Source organism: Gopherus evgoodei, chromosome 3, assembly GCF_007399415.2.
Source record: "Gopherus evgoodei ecotype Sinaloan lineage chromosome 3, rGopEvg1_v1.p, whole genome shotgun sequence".
In the NCBI taxonomy this organism is placed as follows: Eukaryota; Metazoa; Chordata; order Testudines; family Testudinidae; genus Gopherus; species Gopherus evgoodei.
In genome coordinates, this window is record NC_044324.1 from 76,130,705 (window position 1) to 76,152,743 (window position 22,039).

The window sequence follows — 22,039 nt, forward strand, 5'->3', positions numbered from 1 at the left end:
TTAAAACAGTTCTTGCGTGCTCTGCCTGCACATTAAAGATACACTGAGGCTTCTTGTGAGAACAGGACGGTGCCTGGTGGAGTTTTCCTCTCAGGGGATTGCTGAGGAGCAGTCCATCCCCACCCCAGCTGTGGCTGTATTTTCATGAGGGATTTAGGCAAACCGAGGCAGCTCCAGTGAAAACTCTTGCCCACGTGCTTACAAGTTAGACATACTGACAAAGTGGATGGTGATTACAGGTGTCCTAGGAGGAACAGCGAGCCAGTACAGTTCCTGCAAACAGCCCCTGATCTCCAACTCAAACACTCTGCGGGCCAAACCGCCCTGGCGCCTGAATCACGTCCTGTTGACAGGACTACACTATTGCCTAGCCCGGCCTCCTGCGGCGGCGGGGCGTGCAGAACACGCAGTATCTCAGCCGCCCTGACTCGCCCAGCGTGTGTAACTTTATCTGGGATAGGGCGCTCGTGGGACATCCTTGTCTCTCTCCCCACCCCGGCAGCTGCAGGAACACAAGGATTAGATTAGCCGCCCACACCCAAGCCCTGTGGGGGAACCGCCCAACCCTCCCACCGCCTGCCATGGATCTTCCTCGGTGCTCCCAGCCGCGTGGGGCCTCGCTTTAAGCTGCGGCAGCTACGCGCGGGGCCGGCATGCGGAGGCCGCGAGGGACGCTCAGCCCCTGGCTGGGGTTCACCGCGCTGCTCTGCCTGGCGCACGCCGCCCGGGCCGCCTTCCAGCTCACGCTCCTCCACACCAACGACGTCCACGCGCGCGTGGAGCAAACCAGCAGCGACTCCGGCAAGTGCCAGAGCCGCACTCGCGGCCGCCCCCTGGATTGCTATGGCGGGGTGGCCCGGAGATACACCAAGATCCAGGAGATCCGAGCCACCCACCCCAACGTGCTGCTCCTGGACGCCGGCGACCAGTACCAGGGCACCGTGTGGTTCAGCTACTTCAAGGGGCGGGAAGTGGTCCGCTTCATGAACCTCCTGGGCTACGACGCTATGGTAAGGCGCAGGCGCCTCGCAGCTCGCGGGGGGTCAGGCACGGGCGGCGGCTCTAGTGCAGCTTGGGGGCTGCGGGAGGAAAGGTGTGTGTGCATAGGTGGTGCATGGTCGGGGCGGCTGCCGGGCTGGGGTGCCGCTGGAGAGGCAGGATGTAGGGGGCTGGTGCAAGGGAAGGGCGCAAAGTGGTGGTGTAGCTGCAGGGAAATGGGGTCCGTGTGTTTGGAAAGTGACCCGCCAAGGCTTGCGCCGTCGCAGCGCTTCGCCAGATGCGCAGGTTGGGCAGTGGCTGGTGCTCAGGGGGCCCTGGGAGACAGGGGCAGAGCTCCCAGCTGAGCCCTGCGGCTGGCCTGGTGAAGCAGTGAAGGGTGTTGTGAACCTGCGGCAAAAGGTGAAGTAATACAGAAACTTATATGCTTAAACTCTGTACCGTTCACTTTTTCTTAACATCATCTTAATAACATTTTTAAATTTGCCTTGAGCCTAAAGCCTGGTCACTGAATGTTGGTGAGACAAGGTAGGGGAGGTAATGCTACCACAGTAGAACCTCTGAGTTATGAACACTTGGGAAATGGAGGTTGTTGGTAATTCTGAAATGTTCCTGACTCTGAACAAAACGCGATGGTGGTTCTTTCAAAAGTTTACAGGTGACCCTTGACTTAAGATAGCTTTGAAACTTTACTATGCAGAAAAAAAGATGCTGCTTTTAAACATCTTAATTTAAATGAAACAAGCACAGCAGCAGTTTCCTTACCTTGTTAAATCTTTTTTTAAACTTTCCCTTTATTTTTTAGTAGTTTACATTTAACGCAGCAGTGTGCTGTATTTGCATTTTAATTTTATATTTGGTCTGGGCTACACTGGGGGGATTGATCTAAATTACACAACTTCGGCTACATGAATAACATAGCTGAAGTTGATGTACCACGGTGTCTTCACTGCGGTGAGTCGACCACTGACGCGCCCCGTTGGACTCTGCCTGCACCTCTCACTCCGTTGGAGTACCAGAGTCAAGGAGAGAGCGCCTATACTAGAAATGCCCAGTATGTAATTTCTGAGAGAGCACATATAGTGGTTAGTTGGGGGTGTCTAATAATTGTCCTTTTTGTTTTTCATAGGCTTTGGGGAACCATGAGTTTGACAATGGTCTGGAGGGATTATTGGATCCGCTACTTAAAAATGTTAATTTTTCAATTCTAAGTGCAAACATTCAGGCAAGCAGATCAGTAGCATCCAGGATCGCTGGATATTTTCAGCCTTATAAAATACTACGTGTTGGTTCAGAAAAAATCGGAATTGTTGGCTATACCACTAAGGAAACATCTTTCCTTTCAAATCCAGGTATGCTTTTCTTTAGTATAGCAGGAACAAACAATATACATATAAACAATGTAAAGGAAGTCACACATGGTCCGGATAGGGACATCCCTCGAGAAGGCTCTATTAATGGAGATTCTCTATGTCAGTGGTTCTCAAATTGGGGGTCGGGAGCCCTCAGAAGGTCGCAAGGTTATTACATGGGGAGTCGCAAGCTGTCAGCCTCCACTCTAAACCCCGCTTTTCCTCCAGCATTTATAATGATGTTAAATATATAAAAAAGTATTTTGAATTTATTTGCAGGGGAGGGTCACACTCAGAGGCTTGGTATGTGAAAGGGGTCACGAGTACAAAAGTTTGAGAACCGCTGTTCTATGTCCTATTAAGGAGGAGAGGATGGAATATGATAAAATACAGGTAGGATCTGATGAGAATCAGTCAAATGAAAAAAATCTAATTAAATTACATCATGTAATGGGAGACAGCTAAAAAGTGACACTTTTTTAAAGTGCTTATATACCAATGTTAGAAGTCTAAATAATAAAATGGGTGAACTAGAGGATATTGATATAGGCGTCACAGAAACTTGGTGGAATGAGGATAATTAGTGGGACACAGTGATAACAAGGTACAAAACATATTGGAAGGACAGAACAGGTCGTACTGGGGGTGGGAGTGATATTAGATGTGAAAGAAAGCATAGAATCAAATGAAGTAAAAATCTTAAAGGAATCAAAGTGTACCGTAGATTCTCTATGAATAGTAATTCCATGCTTGAATAATAAGAATATACCGTTAGGGATATATTACTGACCACTTGACCAGGATGGTGATAGTGACTGTAAAATGCTCGGGGAGATTAAAGAGGCTATTAAAATAGAAAAAATCAATAAGAATGGGGGATTTCAACTATCGCCACATTGACTGGGTATATGTCACCTCAAGACAGGATGCAGAGATAAAGTTTCTTGACACCTTAAATGACTGCTGCTTGGAGTCCTGGAACCCACAAGATGAGAGGCAATTGTTGATTTAGTCCTAAGTGGAGCACAGGATCAGGTCCAAGAAGTGAATATACCTGGACCCGCTTGGTAATAGTGACCATAATATAATTAAATCTAACATCCTAGTGATGGGGAAAACATCACAGCGCCCCAACACTGTAGCATTTAGTTTCAAAAAGGGGAACTACACAAAAATGAGGAGGTTAGTTAAACAGAAATTGAAAGACAAAGCACCAAACATAAAATCCCAAGCTGCATGGAAACTTTTTAAAGACACCATAGTAGAGGCTCAACTTAAATGTACACCCTAAATTCAAAAACATAGTAAGAGAACCAAAAAAAGAGCCATAGTGGCTAAACAAAGTAAAAGAAGCAGTGAGAGGCAAAAAGGCATCCTTTAAAAAGTGGAAGTTGAATCCTACTGAGGAAAATAGAAAGGAGCCTAAACTCTGGCAAATGAAATGTAAAAATATAATTAGGAAGGCCAAAAAAGAATCTGAAGTACAGCTAGCCCAAGACTCAAAAAGTAATAGTGTAAAATTTTTTAAGTCCATCAGAACCAGGAAGCCTGCTAAACAACCAGTGGGGCCACTGGAAGATCGAGATGCTAAAGGAGCTCTCAAGGCCATTGTGGAGAAACTAAATGAGTTTTTGCATAGGTCTTCACAGTTGAGGAGGTGAGGGAGATTTCCAAATCTGAGCCATTCTTTTTAGATGACAAATCTGAGGAACTGTCCCAGATTGAAAATGTCATTAGAGGAGGTTTTGGAACAAATTGATAAATTGACCAGTAATAAGTCACCAGGACCAGATGGTATTCACCCAAGGGTTCTGAAGGAACTCAGATGTGACACTGCAGGACTACTAACTGTAGTCTGTAACCTACCATTTAAATCAGCTTCTGAACCAAACGACTGGAGGATAGCTAATGTGATGCCAATTTTTAAAAAGGGCTCCAGAGGTGATCCTGGCAATTAGAGTACACTAAGCCTGACTTCAGTACTGAGCAAACTGTTTGTTTGAAACTATAGAAAGAACAAAATTGTCAGACACATAGATGAACATATTTTGTTGGGGAGTAGTCAACATGGTTTTTCTAAAGGGAAGTCCTGCCTCACCAATCTACTAGAAATCTTTGAGAGGGTCAACCAGCATGTGGACAAGGGGGATCCAGTGGATAAAGTGTAATTAGATTTTCGGAAAGCCTTTGACAAAGTTACTTACCAAAGGCTGTTAAGGGATACGAGGGAAGGTTCTCTCATGGACTAGTAACTGGTTAAAAGGGTAGGAATAAATGGTCAGTTTTCAAAATGGAGAGAGTTAAATAGTGGTGTCCCCCACGGGTCTGTACTGGGCCCAGTTCTATTTAACATATTCATAAATGATTTGGAAAAGGGGTAAGCTGTGAGGTGGCATAATTTGCAGATGATACAAAACTACTCAAGATAGTTAAGTCACTGCAAAGAACTACAAAAGGCTGTCTGAAAACTAAGTGATTGGGCAACGAAATGGCTAATGAAATTCAATGTTGATAATTGCAAAGTAATGCATATTGGAAAACATAATCCCAACTACACATATAAAATGATGGGGTCTAAATTAGCTGTTCACACTCAAGAAAGAGATCTTGGAGTCATTGTGGATAGTTCTCTGAAAACATCCACTCAATGTACAGAGGCAGTCAAAAAATCGAACAGAATGTTGGGAATCATTAAGAAAGGGATGATAAGACAGAAAATATCATATTGCCTTTATATAAATCCATGGTACACCCACATTTTAAATACTGCATGCAGATGTGGTTGCCCCATCTCAAAAAAGATATATTGGGCTTGGAAAAGATTCAGAAAAGGGATGGATATATATAAATAAAAAGAGATGACTAAGGGGGGATATGACAGAGGTCTATAAAATCATGACTGGTGTGGAGAAAGTAAATAAGGAACTGTTATTTACTCCTTCTCATAACGCAAGAACTAGGGGCCACCAAATGGAATTAATAGGCTGCAGGTTTAAAAGAAACAAAAGGAAGTATTTATTCAAACAACGCACAGTCAACCTGTGGAACTCCTTGCCAGAGGATGATGTGAAGGCCAAGACTATAACAGAGTTCTAAAAAGAACTAGATAAATTCATGGAGGATAGGTCGATCAATGGATATTAGCCACAATGAGCAGGGATGGTGTCCCTAGCCTCTTTTTGCCAGAAGCTGGGAATCGGCGATGGGATGGATCACTTGATGATTACCTGTTCTGTTCATTCCCTCTGGAGACCTGGCATTGGCCACTGTCGAAAGGGCTAGCAGGGGCAGCTCTAGACATTTCGCTGCCCCAAGCATGACGGTATGCCGCGGGGGGCGCTCTGCCAGTCGCTGGTCCCACGGCTCCGGTGGACCTCCCGCAGGCGTGCCTACGGAGGGTCCGCTGGTCCCACGGCTTTGGTGGACCTCCCGCAGGCGTGCCTGTGGACGGTCCGCTGGTCCCGCGGCTCCACTGACGCCCGCGGGACCAGTGGACCCTCCGCAGGCACGCCTGCAGGAGGTCCGCCAGAGCCACAGGACCAGTGGACCCTCCGCAGGCAGGCTGCCTAAGGCGGCCTGCTTGCTGCCCTCCCGGCGACTGGCAAAGCACCCCGCAGCATGCCGCCCCAAGTACACGCTTGGACCTTTGGTCTGACACAGTATGGCCGTTCTTATGTTCTTAAGCAGTCAAATGCTAAAATTTTAACTATATATGTTTCCTAGTATGAATGAATGAATACTGATGAAGAGTTTTAGTTGCCTATAGAACTTTTGTATTATTCAGCTCTCTGGCCATCTGACTGTTTTTAAGTGCTGGATGTTCGAGCTATATGAAAAGATGTGTTCCATACGCAGATCCATTTAGAACACGCGAAGCGCTGCTCTAACGGGGTGTTAGTTTACAATTGTGTAAAACTTGTATATTTTTCTCCTTATTGGCCAACCCTTTACCTGCTGTCAGCAGCAAGCTCGGGGGGAAGAACTCGCCCTTTTCCCTCCCTCCTAACAGCACACTCACCCCCATCTTGTATAATTAAGGAGAACGTGTTTTTACAGAGTTTATTACAATCTGAAAATTTTGAATTCTGAGGAATTACCCTGAAATCTTGTGCTCTTACAGGACTTTCCAGCTCCTCAGAGACTACTGTTTAGAATAAAGTGTGGATTTTTGCACTGCCATTTTTGTCTGCAAGTTTATATAAATTTGTTTTGTATTATCACTAGATGTCTTTCACCGCTACTGCTACTATTGTCACCTTCACAGTCTGTTCACAGCTATTACCATATTATAATTATAAATCTTTTGAAACAGTGGGACCTCAATCCCAGTGTTCCCATAGTCCTCGCTGTCACGCTCTCTCTCCCCCTCAGTAAGGATTGCTAATAAATATCTGGAAACAGTGGGTGAAGTCTACTTTAATAATCCATAGTGTAAACGATGAAGCTATTAATTGGTAGTTTTTTTTAAAAGATGTCTTCCACTCACTCACTCACTCATGCCCGTTACCCCCGATGCACTACTAAATCCACTTGCCACATTTGAATCACCCTACTAGGTTTTTTCCTACAACAATTGCCCCAGTATTGGTAAATAAGCAAGACAGCATTTATTCTTCCGTTATATTGTAAGATCTTTAGAATAGGAACCATGTCTTTTTATTTGTACTATGAGGCGCTTAGCATGTATTTTGTGCTGCAAAGTAATAAATCACATTTTTGCGCATAACTTTTGACTTCAGTATCTTGATAACTTCTCCTGACTGTAGAACAGCAGAAATATTCATTGGAGAACACTTGTCAACAAATATCGCTCTGAGCTGTTTTCCAGAACAATACCACAACCATGTTCTTGGAATTGTGATCCTGCCTTTTTAATCATATCCTTATGGTAGCAGCCACTTATTTTATCCTTGGACATATGCCTAATACTTTTGGCACCCATCCCATTATCTTGTTGTCTTGTTAAAAAATAGTGCTGTTTAGTTGCCTTTTCTGTTTCTTTCTAAAGTCTGAAGAAATTAGAAAAATTATTTCCAGTTAGTTTAACACACTGGAAAAGAAATAATGGAATTGCTGAGCCACAAAGAAAAAGATGAATAACTGTTTAGGGGTTTTTTTAACTAAATTTAAACTTCTGAGAAGTGGGTGACCAAGTACTAAGCAATGAGTTGTGTGCTTTGTTTTGAATCCTGGGTTACACTTAGGCAACAACGAAACTGTTACAGTTTGACAATTTACATAACCCCCTAATATTGCTTTGTTAATGTTCCTCTTTTGCAATAACTCTTTATTTCTTGAAACATTTAGCATTGGACTCTGGACTAGTTCTTACTCTCCCCTTTGCTATGAAATAGCCCAGATCTGTTGATCTCTAGGGTATGCTGAAAGGCTCCTATATTCTCCCAAGATGCATGGGAATGGAGGAGAATTGTGAGGGATGGGAGGTGGAATTTGTGTGGTTTATTTTCTAGTTAGTCATTTTTAGTTGGAGAGTTTAATGAGAATTTGTTGATCAGTAATTTACAAGAACTGTATTTTAAAACTTTGTCAAAGGAACTTAGCACCTGGGATAGCTGCTTTTTTATCCTTTTTGTAGAAATCAAGAGTGTGACTGAGACACAGCAAATTCAGTAGAGAGAGAGTACATGTTTGTATTATAAATGAAAGTATTCTGAAATGATAAAATAGAAATATTTCAGAGAAACCATAAGATTTTTTAATGCTGTGAGCTGGGTAAATATTACCCCTTTTAAATCTCTATCTGTTGGTTCCTCCCCCTTCAGGGAAGTAATTCCCCTTCAGGGTTTGCTATTGCTGTGTATCACTGACAGTCAAAAATCATATGATTCATCTCATTCAGTGAGATAATTTGCATATGGAAGGCCAGTAGGATTTGGCCCTGAGCCTTCAGATTTAGTGCAGGAGGAGTCTGAGGGAACTGCTGTGGAAATAGAAAGGAGACAGACAAAATAAGCCAGGATGGGGGGAGACTTTGTGGGAGAAGAATTAACATGGGGGAAGAAGAAAGATTCTAAGGAAAAATCAATAGGAAGTAATATGGCAAAAAAAGTTATATTTACACCCAAATGATGCATATGAGACAAACCTGAATGTAACTCTTTCTCCGTTCTAATTGCAGTCAAAAACCATTGGCGCTTTGATCTGTTGGCTCTTATCACTGGCATCTTTTCTTGGAATTACAGCTTTGTTATATATAGTTGAGTGTACATAATTCAATTCATAAATGTTGGTAGACTGAGCACAAATGTTCAGGTTGTGTATACAGTACTTGAAAACACTGGGCCAGATTAAAAGTCTGAGGCAACTCCCAATAAAGCTAATTAAGACTCCCATTTGCTTCATTCTGTAAAGAAATGTGGGACCCTGGGGCAACTAAAATTCAGAGATCATTTAAACCTCACAACCTAGAATCCCATGTTTGATGGCAGAAATGGGCATTTAAATAATGAGAGAGGCCAGAGCTCCCCACAGTTTGTGGGACTCTGGCCATAGTCCATCAGCTGTTTCAATAATCTGATCTTGTGAAAACACAAGTATTTTTAGACACCTCATAAATATTAATAATCTCCTTTCTCTTTTTTTTTTAAGGCAAGGATATATACTTTGAAGATGAAATTGAAGCATTGCAGCCACATGTGGATAAACTTACCACACTGGGAGTTAACAAAATTATTGCACTAGGACACTCTGGTTTCACTGTGGATCAAAAGATTGCTCAAAAAGTGAGAGGAGTGGATGTTGTAATTGGAGGACATACAAACACATTTCTTTATACAGGTATTACTTGTCTCAGTAAAATGTTGCTTTTAACCAAAACTGATCATTAATTGAAAGAAAATTCTCATTGAACTAAGATGACTTTGTAAAAATGTAACTTACTTGTAACTAAGTACTGTGGCCAGTTCCTCAACTGGTGAATATCAGCAATTTCAGTGGAGCTACCTTGATTGAGAGCAATTGAGGATCTGGCACCCTGTATAATTCAAACCAATCAACTTTATGTAGCACATATCACATTGAGACTAACCCACATGAGATGTAGTTCTTTTGCAATCCTTACTGTAAGCAAGACATATGAGACTGAGACTATGACATGACTCCATTCTCTGTTTTTACACCCTCTGTGAGTAAGAAGTGTCCTAACTCTTTGAACATATTCAGGATGACTGGTGAAACACAGACCCTCTCCAATGCAAATAGTAGTGTTGCTAAATTATTGTGCAGCTTGTTTAATAGTAGTCCCACATGAGATTCTCATTAGAGAGACTACATTTCCCTAGTTATGTGAAATTACTATAAAGTGGGTGGTAGTTGGTAGAAAGATTGTACTCAGAGTAGTTATCAATGGTTCACTGTGTGGACATATCTAGTGGAGTCCTGCAGTGGTCTGTTTTGGGTCTGGTACTTTTAAGATTTTCAGTAATGTCTTGGATAGTGGACTGGAAAGTATTCTTATAAAATTTGAGATGACACCAAGCTGGGAGGAGTTGCAAGCATTTTGGAGGTTAGGATTAGAATTCAAAACGACCTTGACAAATTGGATAATTGGTCTGAAATCAACAAGATGAAATTCAGTGAAGACAAATGCAAAGTACTAGATAATACTTAGTCCTGCAGATAATACTTGGGCTGCAGCTGTGTGCTAATTGGGCCGCGGGTTGAGAACCGCTTGGCTAAGTATACTTGGTCCTACCTCGCTTGGGGGGATGGAGGTGGCTGCACTAGATGGGCTAGAAGGGACCTTGATAGGCCTACATTTCTGAGATTCTATCATGTTTTACAAGTTTACTGTATAAGGGATTAAATAAAATATATTTTAATTTACCTTGTCTATGATACATGCATTAAAGGAATCAATGAAACAAATTAATCGATATAAAACAAGATATATTCCTTGATTATTTTTCCAAATATCCTGTATGTGACTGTTACCCTGTAGACTTGATTTTAACAAATAGGGAGGAACTTGTTGAGAATTTGAAAGTAGAAGGAAGCTTGGGTGAAAGTGATCATGAAATCATAGAATTTGCAATTCTAAGGAAGGGTAGAAGGGAGTACAGCAGAATAGAGACAATGGATTTCAGGTATAATGCGGATTTTGGTAAGCTCAGAGAGCTGATAGGTAAGGTCCCATGGGAATTAAGACTGAGGGGAAAAACAACTGAGGAAAGTTGGCAGTTTTTCAAAGGGACGCTATTAAGGGCCCAAAAGCAAGTTATTCCGATGGTTAGGAAAGATAGAAAATGTGGCAAAAGACCACCTTGGCTTACCCTTGAGATCTTGCGTGACCTACAAAATAAAAAGGCGTCATATAAAAAATGGAAACTAGGTCAGATCACGAAGGATGAATATAGGCAAATAACACAGGAATGCAGAGGCAAGATTAGAAAAGCAAAGGCACAAAATGAACTCAAACTAGCTATGGGAATAAAGGGAAACAAGAAGACTTTTTATCAATACATTAGAAGCAAGAGGAAGACTAAGGACAGGGTAGGCCCACTGCTCAATGAGGAGGGGGAAACAGTAACGGGAGACTTGGAAATGGCAGAGAGGCTTAATGACTTCTTTGTTTCAGTCTTCACTGAGAAGTCTGAAGGAATGTCTAGTATAGTGAATGCTTACGGGAAGAGGGTAGGTTTAGAAGAGAAAATAAGAAAAGAGCAAGTAAAAAATCACTTAGAAAAGTTAGATGCCTGCAAGTCACCAGGGCCTGATGAAATGCATCCTAGAATACTCAAGGAGTTAATAGAAGAGGTATCTGAGCGTCTAGCTATTATCTTTGGGAAATCATGGGAGACGGGGGAGATTCCAGAAGACTGGAAGGGGGCAAATATAGTGCCCATCTATAAAAAGGGAAATAAAAACAACCCAGGAAACTACAGACCAGTTAGTTTAACTTCTGTGCCAGGGAAGATAATGGAGCAGGTAATCAAAGAAATCATCTGCAAACACTTGGAAGGTGGTAAGGTGATAGGGAATAGCCAGCATGGATTTGTAAAGAACAAATCGTGTCAAACTAATCTGATAGCGTTCTTTGATAGGATAACGAGCCTTGTGGATAAGGAAGAAGCTGTGGATGTGATATACCTAGACTTTAGTAAGGCATTTGATACAGTCTCGCATGATATTCTTATAGATAAACTAGGAAAGTACAATTTAGATGGGGCTACTATAAGGTGGGTGCATAACTGGCTGGATAACCGTACTCAAAGAGTAGTTGTTAATGGCTCCCAATCCTGCTGGAAAGGTATAACAAGTGGGGTTCCGCAGGGCTCTGTTTTGGGACCGGTTCTGTTCAATATCTTCATCAACGATTTAGATGTTGGCATAGAAAGTACGCTTATTTAGTTTGCTGACGATACCAAACTGGGAGGGATTACAACTGCTTTGGAGGACAGGGTCAAAATTCAAAATGATCTGGACAAATTGGAGAAATGGTCTGAGGTAAATAGGATGAAGTTCAATAAAGATAAATGCAAAGTGCTCCACTTAGGAAGGAACAATCAGTTTCACACATACAGAATGGGAAGAGACTGTCTAGGAAGGAGTATGGCAGAAAGAGATCTAGGGGTCATAGTAGACCACAAGCTTAATATGAGTCAACATGATTCTGGGATGCATTAACAAGTGTGTTGTAAACAAGACACGAGAAGTCATTCTTCCGCTTTTTTCTGCGCTGGTTAGGCCTCAGCTGGAGTATTGTGTCCAGTTCTGGGCACCGCATTTCAAGAAAGATGTGGAGAAATTGGAGAGGGTCCAGAGAAGAGCAACAAGAATGATTAAAGGTCTTGAGAACATGACCTATGAAGGAAGGCTGAAGGAATTGGGTTTGTTTAGTTTGGAAAAGAGAAGACTGAGAGGGGACCTGATAGCAGTTTTCAGGTATCTAAAAGGGTGTCATCAGGAGGAGGGAGAAAACTTGTTCACCTTAGCCTCCAATGCTAGAACAAGAAGCAATGGGCTTAAACTGCAGCAAGGGAGATTTAGGTTGGACATTAGGAAAAAGTTCCTAACTGTCAGGGTAGTTAAACACCGGAATAGATTGCCTAGGGAGGTTGTGGAATCTCCATCTCTGGAGATATTTAAGAGTAGGTTAGATAAATGTCTATTAGGGATGGTCTAGACAGTATTTGGTCCTGCCATGAGGGCAGGGGACTGGACTCGATGACCTCTCGAGGTCCCTTCCAGTCCTAGAGTCTATGAGTCTATGAGAACCTGTTTTTGTATGTATAGGTTTTTAAAGCATGGTAAAACATGCTCCTGTCATACCTCAGAAGCAGGTAAAACATATGTACTTTGTAATATTTGGTGGCCTAGTGATGGTATTATTTAGTCCATGAGGGCAAACATTTATTTTTAAAAAAGAATCCCATTGATATTTTCATATTGAGTTTTAAGAGGAAGCAAATAAAATCTTAAACATTTCAGAACACATTTAGAAGTGGTTTGAGACGTGGATCTGTGTAGGGACTGATCCTGAATATACACCCAAAGTGACAAGAAAGTAGAAATTTTTATGTTGTTGCCTACCCAGCTACTGCCAAACATCGTGCTAGCATGAATGTTTCACACTGTGATAGAAAATTAAAAGTGCACAGACTGTCTTCCTATGCCTAAAAAAATTCCATCTTGAACGTTGTCTCAAATTGTAGCTGTTCTTTACAAAGTTCCAAATAGTCTATAGAAATTATACATGCATGCAAACAATGTGTGAGAAAATGCCTGGTGGTGTGGTATGCCACAAAGACTTAACAGTGTGAGTTTGGGATGGGCATAGTTAGTGAATGGTGACTCCACAAATGAGTTATGCAAGATCATCCCAAATGAGTACTAGTAGATCCCTCATCTCTCACTGTCACATTCTGTATATGCTTTAGGGACTTTTTTTTTTAATTGCTACTAGGATGTTTTTCCCCTTCATTTGTCTGCTTGCTAAGATAGGTGACTGTGTAAGTTACCATGAGGCCAAATGAAGCCTCAGAAGCAGTTTAAAAGAAAAAATCCACCTAAAATTTATTTTAAATAACCTTTTTAGATGACAATGTTAGTTTTAAAATCATAACATTATAGGACCTTTCGGGGCTAGAAACAAGTGCATAGTTCCATTGGAAATGGAGAAATCGCCCTTTGCAATAATCTAAATGTCTATTTCTAGTCTTGCAGATCTATGTGATATCAGACTTTTTTAAAGGAATGATATTTTTATACATAGGAAAGTATGTAGTAGATTACAGATTATTATGGATCTCCATCAAACAAACAGTGCAAAACTGTAGGTAATATACTTATCCTTGCATTTTGAAGGATGCTGTATGTATCTGTGCATGTATCCTGGAGAAAGGATCCTCATCAGTAGATTACATGGGTTAGGAGCAAGCCAGATGGCAGAGATAAGGATCATAGATGTTTGTTTGGCTGTACACTGCAGTAATACTTGGTGTGTGTGAAAAGACTCAGGCAGTATAGATCAGTTGTCAGTACCACTTAGCGAACCGTGTAACTTCAGAGTGCCGTATGAAGCTTCTCTGTTGTTTCATTGTTGTCTGAGCACAATGCTAGGAGCCAGAACTTCCTGAGTTCTTTTCCCATCTCTGAAATCTCTGTCTGTGTGTAACTTTGGGCAAGTCACAGACTCTCTGTTGCCCACTCTGAGTACTTCTACTTCGCTCCCTAAACTGGTCACACTTTTTTTCTAATTTCAAACAAAAAAGAAATTTCAATGAAAAATCCTAGAGGAATAAAATTGACAAAATATTTGAAGTTCTTTTCTAATCTTTCAGCCAACTATAGAACTGGTCAGAATGTTTTGAATTTTGATTATTTCAAAAATACAGGAAAAACACAGGTGAGGGAAAGCTAGTGATTTCCCCCCTCCCAAACACCCCTATATTAGAGGCGGGCCTAATTCTATAGGGTACTAATTGCCTTTAACTCCTGTTTGAAGACAACAGGATGTGAGGATGCACTGGAGGCGCTCAGGAGCCTTTTAGTATAAGGCAGGGGTATTTTGAGGATTAATTAATGTCTGCAAAGCGCTTTGGCAGTGGAGATATGTTACATATATAATGACTTCCTTTTATTATTAAGACAAGGTCATAGCAAGTCTATGAACTCCTCTTTGAGTCCCTACACTGCTACTGTTTTTCAGCTCAAAGTCAAGCTTCTTGACCTCATCTGTTAAAACCTCTCACCACTCTGCCCCTTCTTGCTCACCTGGTCTTGTCTCTTGTTGTATAATCTTCCCACTCTGGCTAACCCCACTGCCCCTGAATTAATCTGCAAGACCATTATACTCTTTCTTCATATCCCTCTAGCTTGTCCTCTTCTGTCTTGCAATATTGGCTAGGTTGTGGGAGAGTCTAAAATAGTTGCTGTTACTCTTTTAATAATTTATAGGTGGGGAAAAATTCCCAATAATTCAAAACCATCAAGGTTTGCGTATTCCTAATGTAACTGCGTGATCTTACTGCTGGTCCCCTTCCACTTCCCTTCTTCTCTTTTAGCGTTCCTTACCTTTGTTGAATCTTCTTTTGGGGTAATTGTAAGCTGAATAGTTTCAATCACCAGACATTAGGGAATAGCAGTCAGCTATGCGATTTCCCATCATGAGAAGACTCAGTCAGTTTCTCAATATGTATTAATTCAGAACAGCAAATAGCACCTATCTAAAACCAGAAAAGCTCTAATATATGGGTGTGGCAGTATGAAGCTATTCCATCCCACCAGAACAGATTCCCTCAAAGAGCAGTGAGCTTGCATTACATGCAGTAATGTATTTTTGTATGCAAAGGGGGAAAAGCTAGCATGTTGTTGGTTCCCTGAGCCACACATGTGGAACAAATTCCACCCTGAGCCTCACTTATGTTCAAACAGCAGCTTAACACGACATGTGGTATCTTTCTCTCTCCTTCTTGCTAGGTGCAACATGGTTACTTTGCTTCCAAAACCCCCATACAAGGGGATATGGGCCATTGTAATGTTATTGCCTCTCCTGTTTCCCCTTATTTCCCAAAACACCATTTGAAAATGTCTGGAACACTAAGCCGATTCAGATATAGGTGTTTTTATATTAAGGTGATTTTTTTTACAAGGTGAGATTTGTGCAATAAGGAGATACATTAATTGTATAAGGTTAATATCCAAGCTTAGTCACAAATACAGCACCTGAGAGGGGACAATTTCCACAGAAAACAGTGAAGAAAGATGGATTTTATCTGTGAAATCACAAGCAGCTTTCTAAGCTAAATGTCTTGCATTTCACAGATAAAAATGCAAAAATGTTCCTTTTACTCTTCCCTTTCTTCTTCTTCTTGCCCCTTCCTCCCCCATTATTTCTTTAGATCTTGCCACTTACCAGACTGGTGTGGAATGATGGCTTTTGTAGCTACTTTTTCCAGCTGTCTGTTTCATTTCTCTATAAATCTTTACCCTGTTTAAGCTACTCTATTTCTTTACAGTTCTTTAAAAATAAGTTCAGCTGCAGAGCAGAATCTGTCTATGGTTTGAATGAAGGGGTAAACGTATTTGTGCTCATGCTGATAGTGAGCATGCTCCGTAGTTTTTTCATGGATTTCCATAGGAAAGATAGTAGGAGTTGGGGACTTAAAGGAAGCACTGGGACCTTTGACTTTAATTAGCTATGGAATCTGGACCTAATCCTTACAGTGGTCCACGTGTCAGTACATTTCCTCCCCGCTCCTCTTGATTTCATTGAGAGTTAAATGCATGTAGGAGGTGCAAGACCAGGCCTTGGTAAAGACCTACCCTACTCTGACATCGCTAAGTGAACACTTGGTGAGTCGGGATATTATGAGTCCTCTGACCAGCTCTCTCTGGAATCAGGCCTGTATATTGCTGTGTTTCTCTAATTTTATTAACTAGACTTTCCCGTGAACATTGTGTCTGCTGTCTTAGGCCTGGTCTACACTGGGTGGGGTGAGCGAAGTCAGTCTAAGTTATGCAGCTTCAGCTACGAAAATAGCATAGCTGAAGTCGATGTACTTAGGGTTACTTACTGCGGTGTCTTCACTGCAGTAGGTCGACTGCTGATGCTCCCCCTTTGACTCCGCCTATGCTTCTCACTCCGGTGGAGTACCGGAGTTGACGGGAGAGTGCTCGGCTGTCAATTTATTGCACCTTCATTAGACACAATAAATCAACCCCACTGGATCAATCGCTCTGGAGGTAAGTGTAAACATACCTTTATTTACTAAACCTTTTTCTAAGGGGAAGTCCGCACTACAAAATTAAGTCAACCTAAGTTACGTTGACTTGCAGCCACCACAGTAATTAAACTGCATTTGCATGTCCACACTGTGCTTCTTGTGTCTGATGTGGGTCCTCACTAGGAATGCTTGTACCGATTTAACTAGCAGTGTGGGGCATTGTGGGAAAGCTTCTCAGAGGCAGAAACAGTCAACGTAAGCAATGTAATGTCTACACTAACACTTCGTCGACCTAACTACATTGACTTAAGCAGTACGCCACTCGTGGAGATCGAGTTAAGTTGGTGTAGTGGGTGAGTTACATTAATGAGAGCAAAAAGAACAGGAGTACTTGTGGCACCAATAAATAAATAAATTTTTGTTAGTCTCTAAGGTGCCACAAGTACTCCTGTTCTTTTTGCGGATACAGACTAACATGGCTGCTACTCTGAAATCTGTCATTAATGAGAGCTGCATTTTAGCATAGACACTTACTGAGTACAGTCAATGTAAGATGTCTTACATTGACATAACTCTGTAGTGTAGACCAGGGCTAAGGAAGTGGTTGTCCTTTGGCTTGCATTTTTTCACCGAGAATGTTGAACTCCTGTCAGCAACCTATAAAGTTTCCACAAAATTGTCACATAGAGTGTGACTTGACATCGCTCTTCCTTCTTGCCCCCTTTCCCTCGCTCTCCCTATTCCTTTGGCTTCTGATTTCCTTTCCCTGTCCCGGTCTTCTAGGGAGTCTTTTTTGGCAATTTCCTCTCATCTCAGTGGTTTTGGTTTATTTATTTATTTATTTATTATATACACACACATTCTCTCTCTCTCTCTCACACCTTATAATCTATTGAAAATAAGCACAACCCACATTTATTATTAATAAAAATAGCATATGCATAAAAGTGACAGTGACTAGTTTTAAAGCAATCAAAATTAGCTGTAAGTCTCTGCCAAATTTAATGTAGCCAGAACAGGCATGTTAAAAAAACCTGTTTTATGGGTTACAGTAAAAAAAATGGCCCACACGCCCAGCTATCACTGTGTAACTTGGGACCGACTTAACTGTGTGTATGGAAAGATAGTAACATACTGTCCCTTTCCTTCTCTTCCATCCCTGCTTGTTTCACCATACTGCTGTTCCATTTCCCTCTCTCTTCCCCTGCAATTTATTTTCTCCATCAGCCTCTGCCTCCTTTTTATTATTTTAGTTGTTTAGAAAGAATCACACCCTACAGTTCTGAATTAAGACAGAGGAACCCTTGTAAGCACAACATGAATAACTTTAAACACAAAAACTACTTTCACCAGCTACTTCATTGCTTTTGTTCACGTGTGAAGGCAAGAAATTCCCCTGATGTGGATATGAAATAAATGCTTGTGCGCTTCCAGAATATCTTGGTGGGTTCTAATTCGGAAAGACCTCACTTTTTCTGTAAACGTGGAAGAAGTAGATACCCTAAAATGACCTCTGAGAGCTGTCTATACCAAATGCACGCAGATGCATTCATCTGTTCAAACAAAAAAAAATGTACTTTGGCAGAGTCAAAGCTTCTGCTTTGATTTTTGGAAATGCACACTGGCAGACTAGCTACAAACCAGCAGCTGAGTCTTCTAGCAGCATTGCAATTACATCTGGGACATGTTCCAGGAGCCCCGTTTGCCGTGTCAACATTCACAAAAGTATTTATAGTTGGCAGAAGATAGCTGACTTAGGGAACCAAAATACAATTGCAGTTCTTCCCACATATTCACGAATTACGTGGCAATTGAAATCTCGGACTAGAATGCTTTTTGCAGTAGGGTGATTTTCAGTAGAACCTTCAGATAAAAGTTTAATTTAAAAGGAGTTTAAAAAAATAAAGTGGTGGTACTGTTTCTTACATTATCTTCTGTAAACATATTTTTAATGAAACAGAATCTAAGCCTTCAACTGAGAAGTGTGCATGGAGCTTTTATAAGCCTCTTCTCTTTTTTGGATGACTATCTTATGGTACGAAAGTACGAAGTCCATCTCATCAAGGAATAATGTGATAACATAGTAATTTGTTACATAGTCACTTCCTTAGATTTATGCTTTTTGGGCTTTGTGGTTCCAGAAAAATGTCACCTGAGAAGCCAAGTTATCAATAAAGCAGAAGGCAAAAAATCCAACAATTTATATATGATGGAAAAATCACTATTTTTTTTGTTTTAATTCTCAGTTAATTGCTATGAGTTAGAGATCTTACAGCAAAGTAAGAGGTTAAAATCAACTCAACTTTTCACTTCTGCAAGGAGAAAATACACCCTTGCATTCAAGTCCTGAAGAACTTTATTTTATTTCCAAATTATTACTTAATAGATATTCCATATATTCTTTTAAGGACAAAAAACCTATTTGAACGTCTTTACTGATAATTTTCTGAAGATAAAATACTCGTGTGGTTATTTTGTTTCAGGTCCCCCACCTTCCAGTGAAATGCCAGCTGGCAACTATCCATTCCTGGTGAAGTCAGATGATGGGAGGCAGGTGCCAGTGGTACAAGCCTATGCTTTTGGAAAATATCTTGGTTATTTAAATGTAACATTTGATGATCAAGGAAATGTAATTAGAACATCTGGAAACCCTATTCTGCTAAATAGCAGTATTCCTGAAGGTATGTGAAACAGAGATTTGAATTTCTATAGATCAACCAGCTAAATTTTTAGCTTTATTGCTTTTTTTAACAGTAAAGTACAATGCTACAGGAGAATTTAGCATTCCTCTTAATTCGGTCATCTGTGGCATCAAGTTGTGGCTATATTTTAAGGCTCTAACCTGCTTTCTTCACTGACTCCTCTCAGCAATCAAACAAGTTTCCAGTTTATCACATTTCAGGTGTTTGGGAGTTTTTTGGGTCTATGTAAAATCATTAACAGCTTCCTCATGACATTCAGGTGATCTATTTCCATGACATCTAGCATTTTTAGGCTACTTTATAGACATTTAAACTTAATATTGCTTAAATGAGCATGAAGAGTAAACTAACATCTTATCCCATGAGGATGGTTCCTTCAGAACAGAGTTTGGAGCAGGATGGGGAATTCTGGGCTCTTGGTATCTCTGTACTTGGTTTATGGACAAAGAAAGGGCTTTGATCTCTGAGGTTGTCAAGCCAGCACTTTTCTTAAGCATTTCAGTTCACTCTGATTGTAAAAACAACCAAGCAGTTTTATGTGGGTTGCTTATGACCTTTTAAATAGATTCAGGCAAAGAACATCCATGTGCAAATGTAATATATAAAAAACACATGTTTTTCATCAAACATTATAAAACTGTGAAGGAGGAAAATCCTTCCATGGTTTGTTTTGTAAGCCAGCCACCCTGTTTGTTTGTTTCATTACTGGATGCTTCCTGTCTGATGTACAGATTGAGATTCTCTGGGTGTGTATTCTGTTGCTTGTCTGTTGCCTCCCAGCTTGGGGCCCTGATCATGGGTTGGAGCTCTTAGGCACTACCAGCATATAAATAGAAGAATGGATCACTTCAAAACTGATACGGTGTTTCAGCTTTGCCAGGCACATGGTTTTCACAAGTTTAATGAGTTTAATTAAACCAGGTCTTGAACATTGGAGAATTACTATAATATCCATGACTGTTATAATTCAGAGTACTAGATATATACATGGTGAAGTACAGTATTCTTAATGCTTGTATGTTGCTTGCAAATTAATCTTGTAACGTGCCAGATGATATACACAATACAAAATCATCAGAGAAATTATATGATGGCTGTATCCAAGTTATGTTTGGTTTCTGAAAATAAACCATCAATTTCCTATTAATAGGATAGCTATGCATATACAATTAATTCTTAGTTGAGTAATCCTATATGGTTATTTGGATGATTATTGGTAAGACTGTTCCGTTTTAAAATATGCAAAAAGTGTTTTAAACAAATTTGTAAGGTATTGCTACTATAACTAGGAGTAACTGAGATGATAAGTAAGAGAAAATTTAGTTTGAATATTTAAAAAAAAAGCCCCTGCTGGACTGTGCAATGAGTCTATCAGTCTCCCAAAGGGCATGGTAGAAGTCCTATTGACTGGCATTTTAAAACAAGACTGAGCAAAAGTAATTGCAAATGTACTGCAGGGAATAAATCCTGATGTGGCAGGGGATCAATTCGCTCACCTAATTGTATTTTCCCCTATTTCTGGGTTTTATAATTATAATGAATATTGTAATCTTGTAACAAGTAGGATCCTCTATATGAAATCCAATTATGAGTGAAATTACAAAGTAAATTTTGATATTGTTCAAGGAGGTCTCATGGAAGAAAAAGTTAATATATTCTAGAATCACTAAGGAGCAAATTTTCCATAACATTTGTATGAAAGTAGAGTTCTTCGAGATGTCGCTCATGTCTGTTCCATGCTAGGTGTGTGTACACCAAGTGCACAGTTGCCAGAGATTTTTCCCTGAGTGGTGGCCGTTGGGTCGGCTGTAGTGCTCTCTGCAGTCACATGCACCAGTATAAGGGGTGCCCCCAGCCCCTCACTCTCTCAGTTCCTTCGTACCATCCAAGATGCTTGCCTGGAATGATCCTTCTTGGTCTCGCAAGGCTTCTTTCCCAGTGGTTTGGACTTTTCTGTTGTATATAGTTATTGTACTTAGTGTATTTAGTTTAGTTTCTGTAGTAGTGTTAATAGTTGTCCCTGTCATCGAGAGACTTCCGCCACAGGGGCTGGACATGCCCCAGTCTCCAGGCTTCAAGCTGTGTGCCTCCTGCAGCAAGCCGATGCCAGTGAGTGGCCCACACTCTAGCTGTCTAAAGTGCCTCAGGGAATCTCATGTTAAAGAGAAGTGCCAGATCTACAGGGGCTTCAAATTGTGCACACAAAAGGATGGGATATTAGTCTAAAGGCCTTATTCATGGAGGCAGCCCTCAGACCAGTCTTGCAGACGAGCCTCTCCAAATTGGCGCTAAGCACTTCAGCTTCCATGCGAAGCGCTCCGCCAGCACTGTGCTCTTCCCACTACTGTTCTCCATCCTCAGTGCTGAGGAAGAAGTATCAGAAACAGTGCACTGAGAGAGGGTGCTCTCCAGTGCTGAAGAGGGACAAGCAGGGAGTGACCAGCATAGTGAGACCCACGCCTGGCCACTCGTCCTCCCCAGAGCCACTGATGGCTTTGGCGACTGCTGCCTAGAGCACCAAGTCTGGTCTGGGATCTGCCTCCAACTCCTGGGAACAGTTGTGGGACAACACGTCTGTGGACGCCTTTGACCCCAGAGGCTTTCTAGGCAGCAAAGGACCTAATGTCCCTCCCAATCCCCCTGACCACTCCAGGCTCCCTGCCAGCCAAGGTGACTGGGGATGGGAAGGGCACAAGAGGCAATGAGCTCCACCGTGGCACCTATCACTGCGATACAATGGTTGCCAGCTCCCTGGCACCACCTGGAAGCAGAAGCGAGTACTGCCTCACTGTGGTCTCCAAGA

General features: G+C 41.3%; 1 protein-coding gene across 5 annotated transcripts in view; it reads left to right on the plus strand.

Moving 5' to 3' along the window:
- Window positions 1-555: 555 nt before the first annotated feature.
- The window catches only part of NT5E (5'-nucleotidase ecto), a 54,775-nt gene continuing 33,291 nt past the window's right edge, over window positions 556-22,039 (plus strand). For all 5 annotated transcript variants that reach the window (XM_030555864.1, XM_030555867.1, XM_030555866.1 and 2 more), the window contains exons 1-4: window positions 556-1,010; window positions 2,126-2,348; window positions 8,958-9,146; window positions 19,018-19,215. In XM_030555864.1, coding sequence (XP_030411724.1) covers window positions 654-1,010; window positions 2,126-2,348; window positions 8,958-9,146; window positions 19,018-19,215 — 967 coding nt within the window. In that variant the 5' untranslated portion in view covers window positions 556-653. The remainder of the gene's footprint in view (window positions 1,011-2,125; window positions 2,349-8,957; window positions 9,147-19,017; window positions 19,216-22,039) is intronic.